At 37.6% G+C, this 11,567-nt stretch overlaps 2 protein-coding genes across 3 annotated transcripts; both read left to right on the top strand.

Moving 5' to 3' along the window:
• The first annotated feature begins 60 nt into the window (after positions 1-60).
• LOC139970521 (uncharacterized) lies at positions 61-6,221 on the top strand. 2 transcript variants are annotated; one of them, XM_071976293.1, is made up of 3 exons: positions 61-182; positions 2,126-3,108; positions 4,751-6,221. In XM_071976293.1, exons 2-3 carry the CDS (start codon positions 2,575-2,577, stop codon positions 4,916-4,918), a joined length of 702 nt encoding a protein of 233 aa, XP_071832394.1. In that variant the 5' UTR covers positions 61-182; positions 2,126-2,574; the 3' UTR covers positions 4,919-6,221. The 2 variants fall into 2 exon arrangements, with proteins under 2 accessions (XP_071832394.1, XP_071832395.1); XM_071976294.1 differs by having other exon boundaries at positions 81-206.
• A 1,445-nt stretch (positions 6,222-7,666) lies between these two features.
• Positions 7,667-9,928, top strand: LOC139970513 (uncharacterized). The gene is made up of 3 exons (XM_071976281.1): positions 7,667-8,087; positions 8,746-8,848; positions 9,687-9,928. Exons 1-3 carry the CDS (start codon positions 7,980-7,982, stop codon positions 9,782-9,784), a joined length of 309 nt encoding a protein of 102 aa, XP_071832382.1. The 5' UTR covers positions 7,667-7,979; the 3' UTR covers positions 9,785-9,928.
• Positions 9,929-11,567: the final 1,639 nt, after the last annotated feature.

Genomic DNA, 11,567 nt, shown 5'->3' with positions numbered 1-11,567 from the left:
TACAGTATGTGTTGGATTTGATTGTAGTTGAACTAATCTTGACCTCCTTGGCAGCCTCTATTAGTCTTATACCACTGCACCTGTTTTGTGTTATTCTGCTCTCTATAGAGAATCAGCAGCAAGCAGTTGGAACGAGAAATACGAATGCAAGTCGTTGGACAACCCACGTATCGTTTTTAAAGGTATCGTATTCTTTCCTCATTAGGGTAAGTCTCTGCTAGTATATATAGATATCACACACAGAGTACATATTTCTCTTCAATTTAAACTTATACTTAAAGTTTAGATACGGTACCACTCTGTTTCAAATTTAGATAGACATGCTCATAATCCAGATATAGACACACTATCAATGTGGCCTCGACACAGGCCTACTAGGTAGACTGTATACTCAGGTGAACATAGCCGCCCATACTTACAATCTAACAAGGAATACTATATACCAGGGTTCCCTAACTGGGGTGCATGAACCCCCAGGGGTGCGTGAGTCCATCCCCAGGGGGTTCGTGAAACGTTTCTGAAAGTCAAAACTAGAGTACCTCTTGTTGAACTAAAATCTGATATATCATATAATTTAGTAATGTATAAAAGTCGTACCTATATCGACAAACTTTTTTCGCATTCCATACGCATATGTTGCCATATTAGAACCACACCCTGCATGTGATAAAAACAGGAGCATCCGTCTCATGGTGTGTGATGAGTGATCGATGCGTGATACAATTCGTGATCTGATCTTGAAGTTTCCAAAATAATATTTGTTCATGTCTTGTGTTTTTTTTTTCCATTACAATATTACACTATGAACTTGATCTTTTACGAAGCACTGTTATGTGTATTATAGTATAATAATGACTCAGATCGAGTCTCGAAAAGTTGGGAGTTCGTGGACAACTCTGACATTCACAAGGGGCTCGTGGGGGGATAAAGTTAGGGAAACCCTGCTATATAGATAAACACATACCGAATTAATGTAGCTAGACATCATAGGCATACTCACACGGCTAGGTAGACATACCTAAATTTAGCTAGGACTAAGTCCTGTAATCTAGCTAGACATACTCACAACCAAACTACATAAACATTCACAACCTAACTAGGCACTCGCGAACTAAATAGTAACTTAGCATACTCGAGCATAATGGAAAATTCACTTCAGACTTCATAAATCATCTTTAGTGAAACTAACTACCGAGTTTGGCATAGGTATAGTCACTGGTATTCGCCAAGAGTAATACATCATCACAATGTAGCTAGATATACTCACAATATATGGTTACATACAGTATAATTAAAAACTTACAATATAGGTATAGACATAGGCTAATTACAATCTTGCTGGACAAAGTAAATCATATATAGCTAGCCACTCTCATAATCTAGCTAGACATTTACTTAGTCTTAATTCTTCCCAATTCGAAGTAAACGGTATCAATATAGATACTCCTTCGATGTTGGATAGACAACACGCATGCACGCTTGAATATACCTTTTAGTATTTCAAGTAAATCAACATATGTCCCTGCTTTGAACTCATGAGCTTCAATCTGTCACATTTGAGCACCCACAGGACAAAATGGCTATTTTCTGTCCTCTAGTATCCCCCAAAGGACAGGTACCGTATCGCCTTTAACCCACACGTGCTGTCCTCCTTTGGGGTCACTATGACAAATGTTAGCTTTGTTTTTATTGACAATTGTGTGGTGTATGGTACACATGATATTAAACTTTGGTCAGTACATGTAGTCTGCACCTTTAATCTCTTAACAGTTACTTACCTAAACCCCTTAACCTAAATAGTTAAGGCCACATACCCCGCTCCTGTCATGTATAACTGTGTTACTGTGGTATCGGTAGCAGAGACCCATAGGTCCAAAGTTCTGTGTGTCACCCAAGATTACAGGTTACTTTAATTGTTGTGCCATAATAACTTATTTGATTTGATGATAAGATTCAGCAGGTAGTTCAATGTGTACTTTAGTCTATGTCTGAAAACCACAAAGAAGCACACAGCACAGAGTCAGTATTAACTATAATACAGTCTTTACTGTAGACATATTTAATTTGAAATTCAGATCTTTTAATGGCCGCCAAAACTTCTCGTCTTCATTCCGTCTCAATGTAGGCGGCAGGCATTCCTTGTTCAGTAAAAACAAGACCATCAGCAAGTCCGATCAGTCAACCCTTAGAAGGCTCCGTTTGAAAGAGAATGTTGGATGGACTAGCTACGATAGATTATAAACCCGGTGCAACGAATGTTTCTACTTCTTGTTGTAAAGACACCGTCAGAAGAACAATTGAGAACCTCTCATAATTGAGTAGATGTGAACACCCTAAGTTGGTCCGAAGCTAGCTTCAACTTCGTTTAAGGATCGCATCTACTCTAATGGGAACAGTATATTTTATGGTACATTTTTTTTCCAGGTTTTAGTGGATATTTCTGACTGTGCCCATCTTCATCGAGGTACCTACATAGTCCTATATGTCAAGTATACCGTGCTATAAGCTTTCCACACTATAGCTTGAATACTTTGCACAGACGTCCGAGTAGAATCCCGACAGAAATTCTTGAAAATGACTCTCAAAAATATTTTTAAGCGGAAGAAGAAATATAAATGGTTGTCGGAAGAATCTTTAGCGCATTCAGACATCGATGTGCAAAGAAATATTAAAGATGGCTCTGAAATGGAGGAAGAAACCAAAGAATTTTGCTCAGAAAGACCGAGTGAAGGTCAAAAAAGAAAGAAAAACAAAAGTTTCTTGAGATCGGTAAAAAACATAATATTTTTGAAAAAGTTTAGATCTTCGAAAGACAAAAAACAGAAAGACGAAGACGTTTATGAAAAACTTCGAGAAGATTTCGGCGAAATTGACGACGCAAAGTTTGAAATTATTTCGCCAAACGACAAGAAAGAAGAAAAGATGGAGAATTTAGAAGACGTCATGTGCAATGGAAAGAAGTTGAAAGTTGATAAGTCAAGCAAGGACAGAATAAAGATGAAGAGAGAGGCAAACAAACAACAGAAGAAACGGAAACAGGGTGTCAGAATAGACCCGAAAGCAACTCAATTTAAGAAGAGAAAAACTGCAAAGAAGAAGGCTATCAAGGTTAGTTCAGTATATAGGCGAGATAACAACATTTGCATGAGTTGTTTTGAAGCTAATTTATACTCTTTTTTTGCTGACGACCTTACCCGTGTCCAAACATGCAATAGTAAATATTGATCTACTTGTAAATGAGGGTGGGGGAGGGGGTTGCTATTCATACCAGCATGTTTTTCATATATATAGCACTGTGTGTATATACATTGCAATGAATAATGGATAATTACCACAACCGACACTAAACAACTCTTTTACGATCGTATAACATGTAGGGGACAAATTGAAATCACTGATTATTTGGTCAAAAATACGTATATATTGTTCAGAGGCCGACTGGGGGATAAACTTTTACCGGCTCAGTGAGCAGGTAGGGGCACTGGGTCACGAAAGAAACGGCTCTCGACCCTACACTAACAGTATAGCACCGAGCACCACTTCCAATGTAAGTTAGGATTTAATAGCATTTATAAAATGAAAGCAAGGTCAAATAAAGCCCTTTGAAGTTTGTATACCCGTTTGTTTAAATCAGATGTATTTGAGGTGTCATGGTATACTAAATGTTTTCAAAGTTTTATCAGGACATGTTTGACCTGTCTTCTTGTGTTCAACTGTATTTAGCAATGAACATTAAATTCAAACTTAGATTATTTAATTTTCTTGAGTTCTTTGTCATTATACGCTGCATTACTTTACCAAAGAATTGTTTAGTTCCATGGTGACCAACAATCTTGCGTTGTGCCAAACATTCTACTTACATATCTTAAGCTGTATTATTTTCCCTGCAGTGCGCACGTGTAAATTCGAGATAGTATGGGACATTCATTTTATTTTAAAAGATAACGGTGATGACGATCTCGCTGATTTTGTTCAGTGAATGGTTTATTTCTATCAATTCAGCTATATTATTGCATCGATCTGTTGACCAGATTCTGCCAGAAATAGAAAGGATGTTAAGCATGTAAAGGTCCGGAATCAAACTGCTTGAAGCAAGGGAAAGTTTCCCTTACATCGCGCATGCGTTGAAGACTACCGTATAATTCCGTTAAATTGGTGGAACAATCCACGAAAGTAAAAAATACAAAACCAATGTTTCCTTGTGTCACTATGGCAACTTTGGCCGTTTCGGTTCAGGCTTTGTTTATTAAAATTGCGATTTCAAAAAATGGTTACAATTTGATTTACAAACACAGCAAAGTACAGTGTTTATCAGTGCAACTATGTATAACATTGTACGCGAATTTAGGGAAGACGAGAAGTTATACCGTACATCACCATATACATACACAAAAATTGTCAACCAATGTCTGTCTTAGTACAAGCAGGAAGAGTAACTCAATTGTGAACCAATCTATTCCTAAGCGCAGAGTTGATGTTTCTAGTCAAAATCACTTCTCCCTAATTCCATTCTCTGTAGCTATGGCTCTAGCACCATGACAACGAGAATAGTGGATTATTGATAAATATCTTTACATTACAAAGTAATGTCTTGTTTACAGATAGAATGGACAAAAACTAATTTGTTTAGCACGTTCGACGGTGAGGCTGAGACGTCATTATGGGCACTATTGGCTCTTTGATTTGTGGCTATTTATATTCAGATGTGTGATTGAATTGAAGATATTCTATTTTCACTTTCCGCTCACAGGCAACAAAACGAACTGGAAAATTCATTGGACGAGGCGCACTGTATACGAGCTCAGCGTTTCAATATATAGCTCCCGTTGCCAGCCTACCAACAGAGAGAAATTGGAAAAGGTGGGAAGAAAGGTCTTCTCGTGAAGCTTACCGTCAGTCACAGTACATATTTCTTTGATGATAAAGACCTGTTATTGTCCAGGACTGCTGATCTAACATCGTATTATCTGTGTATCTTCTTACACATCATACATAGTTATATACCAATACTCCGATTCAGCCAGTTGAGACAATTTCTTAGTGCTAATCCACTCTGCACTGTCATCCCATATTATGCTTCAGAGCACTCATATTGACAGTACAAACAGTTCCTAACCTTTATCTGGTACAAACTTGATATTCACACTGCTCGTACTGACAGTACGAGTTATCTAAAGCGTGACATGGTATTACAGTAAAAGTGTCCCAACTGGGCGGCCAATTGGTGAAAATGTACATTGAATTTTAACGATTTTTGATGGGGTGGATGCCGGATGAGAGTGGGGTATGGGCGGGATGGGATGGTGGGGTAATGCATGGCGAAGCCTCACAGTATTAACCGTTCAAAATTACATATGGTGCTATAGCAAAGGTTACTCTGTAGGCCCTACTTCAGTTTTAAAGCTCTTTGTTTTAATGCTACGTGATTAAGCCAAAGAGCTATATTGATTACGAAAAGGTAATTGATCATTTCGTGGAATATGCTGGTTTATACTGCTGACTAGAAAGGAATGTGCATGAGGGATGGGTTAGGGTTAGGGATGAGGTAAGCGGTTATACGGTTACGTGAAAGATGGGCATTTATATGGAGCTTTGCAACAAGGCATAACTCAATAGTCACTAACTTTCGAAGAGGTTTGTGAATCTTTACTTCATAGATATAATATAATGGCTCGAGTCAAGTCGTTACAACTCAGCCGAAAGAAACACATCAACATATTTAAAAATAAATAAAAGTCACTGCATTTATTATGTGTCTTCGTTCATCTATTTCTTCAATTGATAACGTAACTGTAATAGTGGTTTTATGAGAGGATGCATTTTGAAATTCAAATATGAAGATTTTGTAGTATTAGGTCCTACGTCATAACATGAGACCAACTAATTGTCATTCGTTCACTTTGTATGTCTTTTATTCCACTCAAGTAGACAGGGTTACGACGTGCAGAATAGTATAAACTTGAACAATCCCTCCTTCCTTCTGCATTGTCCTAACAAATGTACGTATATCCATTAGGTGAGTGATATGTTTTATGTCAATTTATACGATATTGTCAAATACTGACGTCATGTGACGTCACATTCCACATGACAAACATGTAGTATTTTCATCTTATTTTTTTTATATTTTAAGTTAAGTATGATCATGGTAACAATTGAATTATTCGGGAAAGTGCAAAATAATTTGTTTTTGTATAAATGGAAATAAACTCATGGCTTAATATTGTGTGTGTTTGTTTTTTTTTCTTGTGTTTTAGCTTATGGTAAAATTTAAAAGGGTTAACTAAATTAGTGTTTTTTTGTTGGAATATACACGCTTTCATCGTGAATCATAACCTCGTCCTCCTGGCTATACGCACGCGTCATCGTTGTATCTGTGCTCGCCATGCCGGGAATTGTTGTACCAACACGTACAACGTCGTTTTCTCAACGCAAAACCAAGATCTTGATGAAAGAAAATGATGACTGAGAACAGTGGTGGCGGATTCGGAGGGAACAGGGGACAAAGTCATGTGCCACACCACCCCCCCCCACACACACACCTCAACCCAGTTTTGTGAAAGACATCAAAAGTCACCTTTTTATTAATAACAAGGGGGCTCTTTTTCGATAATGGAAAGTGCCCATTTCCATATCTGTATTAAAATGTGCCCTACTCGTTTCTAAAAAGTGACCTTTTTATAGATGCTCAGAGAAATTAATCACAAAGAACCCCTTGTAAATTAATTAAACAAAATATTGTTATTAAAAAGTGCCAATTTTTTGTTAAGAAACATTCAAATTAGAAAGTTATAGAGCTTTGCTCTACAGAAGTACAGAGCGGAAAATTTTGTGTAGACGTTTTGAGGAGTAGTTTTGTGATTTAACCCCAAATCAAAGTCACGTGTCCCCGGTGTGCCACTTGCCGTTTGCGCACCCTTAGAACTGGGTTACTTGGTCAACATTGTAACAGACGGTAACATTATTTATTGAGGTAAATTTTACTAGCACGAAAGCGCATCTTTAAGTTCAGTCCACGCATATTTAACTCTATGTTGTTCTAGGTTAAAAAATCTCTTGTATCTGTCTATTATTATTGCCCGCTAGTGTACCATATATGCACACATATCTCCGCCAACTTCGAGATGGAATCGTAAACGAAAAATGATGATATAACGAATCACAACATTAGTTTTATTGCTTAAAATTTAATCTTATCCGATATTACGTCCATAGAATGGAATGAATCTCACATTGTAGCTTTGACAGTCAAAATCCTGACTGCACTTATGCTAAGTTTTCGCGCTCCATTCGACACCGCATTTAAGTGTACCGAATGCATTAACAGACGCTCCATGTAGGCGCCCAAGGCATTATAAGGTAACCAAAGATTTCGTATATAGCGCTATCTCTGACAGTGACAACTGTGCGTATCAAACCTTTATGTATCAACCTTTTGTGCGCAACCTACAACCGAAGATTACTGTGCTCTGACCACAACTGCAGATAGTGCATACGCAATCACACATGCCCAAAGGGGTGAGCGTAGCGCGCGTCCAGCACAGCTCACGGATCATAAAGCTTTTAACAACTTTATAAAGGAACGCACGACAGCTTTCAATGATGTCATAGTGAACACAATGCGCGCTCAAGTAAAATTTGCGTAACTGTTTTCTTTATGAATACTTACACGTCACATAGATACCACAACACGGAGTAGATGACATATAACATTCAACAATGCTTTAAAAGCAGTTTAATTGCTTAATTTGTTGCTTAAGTTGTTGGTTATCAGCGGACAGATTACTTCCTATGTGTAGGTGCATTTGGATGCAGCATTTGGCAACGTTGTGGCTGAAAACGATCGACATCGTGAACTCGAGATCCCGTCGGGGGTAGCAAGAGTTCACGGAGACCATGATTCCACCGTGGAGCGGGACTGTAGGCTGTTGGCTTGGGTTGCTAAAACCAGCAAGAAGGAACTCTACGTCTACGTGTCTATGGTTCTCGGCTTTGGGTTATTAATCGGGGTACTATGGGATCTCTCGGCATATGCATTTTCGGAAAGATCAGACTTATCAACACAGACATTCACAGACGGAGTGCTGGTAAGTTTACAAATCAAGCATGAATATGTGTCGGAAAGTGCGTGTAAGGGTATACCGGTAAAGTGACGAAGGGCTATGATTGGATTCCTAGTAACTGAAAATGACACGCAAAGGCATTTTTATGAAGATATATAGGCTGTATCTATAACAAGACAAAAGACTAAATAATTTGAGTTTTTTTTTGTGTGGGTAATTAAAGGGAAATACCAAGTAGCCTACACATTGATTTGGGTAGGGATTAGGCAAGAATCCCACTGGTCATGATATGGTTGTAGGCCTACCATGTATATGCGAACCGGCAAGTGGTTGCTGAATTAGAAGTCCAGGTACATGGAGAGGGCAAGAGAAATTCTCAATCACCGTCAAAAAATTGAAGGAATCCATCCCCCAACCCCCCTCCCACCCAACACGCCCCTGACAGCCATATCTATAGGCTAAATAATCACCTCTTAATAAGATCATTCTACGACATTCTGCCTTGGAATGATAAGCAAACGAAATCAAACCCAAGATATATCGCAAATGAAATTATTTATGTTCGTTTAGAGCAATTTTATGTTCCTATGTGCATAAATGTTCTACTGAGTGGATTGATTGGTAATTCAGGAGTACAGTAATCTTCCAAAGAGGTAACATATGCTTGTGTCATTCTCAATAGGTCGTTCACTTATTGGCGTTCTTCCTTGGAATTCTTGGATTTGTATACACAACACAGGCAGGGAAATCACTTCAGAGAGCCAAAGTTGAATTATACGCCATTGGTAAGTTATACGCCATTGGTAAGTTAAAAGCCATTGGTAAGTTATACGCCATTGGTGGTAAGTTATACGCCATTGGTAAGTTATACGCCATTGGTATGTTATACGTCATTGGTATGTTATACGCCATTGGTAAGTTCATTTTTCGTTAGATGGATAATGATTGAGGTATGAAAGGATTAAATTTAAGTATTCAAAGAATTCAGATGTGAATATGATCCCACGGTCAGTGGTGTGTAAAGCAGCTGCTCTTAGGTACATCCCCCCCCCCCCCACATCTCCCTCAATAGTTTGATTATGATGCAGAACTGTATTCATGATACCTAATGTTACATCAAAGTATGTGTGATGCGGGAGGATTGCGCTGCTACCCCGTAAGTTGCTGCAATTACTTGAAAAGGAAATACTTTCTTGTGGTATAACATGTACGGAAATTAGACCCGCCCCCCTCCCCCCGCCCTCTAGAAATGGAGGGTAGAAATGATTTCAATTACTCAACACACCCAAATAAAAATCTGAAGAGAGATTTGATGGTCTACACCTTACCGCACACTTGTTTGGCTGTTGAAATCTTTCCACAAGAACTAACAGTTGCCATTTCCTCCACATCGAAACCACTGCATACAAAACAGTGACGTCATGACCCTCAAATTCTGTGTCGATATATTGAATTTGGTTTGAAATCTATGGCTCAATTAGAAAAGGATTCGAATCCCCCAACTTGTAAGCTTCTCAATTTTCACTTTTCAAACAGTGAAGTTCATTATAAGATTTTACCACTACGAGTTTTTGAACTATTATTTCATTTCTAAGTTTCTTTTCTTCGTATTTCCTATTACAGCTGTCAACTTCCTAGTGTGTATTTTACGGTTTACAGTGGAGATAACGTTCATCGGATACAGACAAGAAGAATACCGTAATTTGGACTCGGGGAAGTAAATTTCTCTAGGGAGATGTAAAAACACATTCCTTTCAACGATTGTAAATGAATTATGACCCATTCATGTAATATGTTAGAAAGATATTGAACAGATGTGTAAAACATAAATAATATCAATAAAATTTTCGTCAGTTTTGACATTATTTTTACAGTTTTGCTTGTCCTTATGTGCATATCTCTGCATCAACAAAAGGATTTTTTATTTGTGGATATTTAAAATATAATGATACCGGGCCCATCTGCCAGAATATTAATAGCAAATAGATGTCAGTGAAGAAAACATTAAATATCACTTCTTAAATTTTTCACAAATCACCAATTTAATTTCATGGACACAAGACAGTAATTTTTTTTCTTTTTACTAATTCATTCCTTTTACTAATCTTAAGTGTCTTATATTTTTATTTTATTTTAATCCAGTCCCATTTAAAGTGCATTGAGATATTCTTTTATGTAAAGCACTATATATATATTATTATTATTAATCAAACGGCTGGACTATCTAGTCTAGCCACAGATTATCCTTTCCACAACTCACATGTAATGTAGACAACAATACAGCCGATTTGGAAAGGAATAAGAATGTAGAACTTTTATCACGGCCAAAGGAGCTGAATTTCCAGCCAGTTGGGACAATTTTCTAATGTTAATACCTGTTAATACCTCTCTTAACTGTCATCCCATATCATGCTTCAAAGCACTCGTATTGACAGTACAAACAGTTCCTAACCTTGAACTGATATTCATACTGCTCATACTGACAATACAAGTGCTTTGAAGCAGGGCATTAAAGTATGGTAAAGACAAGAGTAAACATGTTCTTTCATTGTTTAACTATGTCATACGAACAATTGTACCAAGTCAACCTTTAAATTATCACAACATTGTCAACTATTTAAAAATATTTACTTTCTCGACTTCACAAATACATTTTTGTATCGTGATTTTGCGACATGCTGATTTGTTAAGAACCAGAATGCAAAAATCCATAGTGGTTTCGATGATGTAACATTCACCTATTTTCTGCATGAATCTGACGTAATGTATGGTGATGGTGTACAACATACTTGATATTAGTAATACAGTGAAAAGCAGTGCGATGTGACAAACAATAAATTCACAATGACACAGGCTGTCCTGAAATGACCATTGACCTCAACAACAAGCTTCTTGTACTTAATGTGATAGATACATCAACATACTAAATATGACATCAGTCCTTGTTGAAATATTGTGTAAAACATGGTTTCACAATCTGACCCCTTGTGAACTCAAATGACTATTGACCTCCGCCCACAACATTAAGGCTTCTTGTACTCAATGTGGTACAATAACATACCAAATATGCTATCTGTCCAAGCTTCCCTTACGATATTATGTTTAGGAAGGTGTGTTAGTGTGGAGAGACAGGTAAGAGGGAGTGAAGTAAATGTTTGGCATTTGCTGACTTCAAATGACCTTTGACCTCCACCAATAGCAATTATAGGCTCCTTAAATGTAATATGGTACATCTTCAAAACAATATGAGATCTGTCCTTTCTTGCAATATCATGTTTACAAGGTTGTCACGATTTGACCTGTTGTCCCCAGATGACTTTTGACCTACACCAAAAACATTAGGCTTCCTGTACTCAGTGTGGTACGTCTACACACTAAATATGAATTGGTCCGACCTTCCCTTCTTGAGATATCATGTTTACAAGGTTTCAAAATTTGACCCCTAGTGACCCTTGACCTCCACAGAAAACAATTGGCTTCCTGTACTCAATGTGGTACTTCTAC

This window comes from Apostichopus japonicus, chromosome 8 (genome assembly GCF_037975245.1).
Source record: "Apostichopus japonicus isolate 1M-3 chromosome 8, ASM3797524v1, whole genome shotgun sequence".
Taxonomy (NCBI): Eukaryota; Metazoa; Echinodermata; class Holothuroidea; order Aspidochirotida; family Stichopodidae; genus Apostichopus; species Apostichopus japonicus.
Note: the sequence above shows the minus strand (reverse complement) of the source record. Positions and strands in the feature narration are given on the sequence as shown.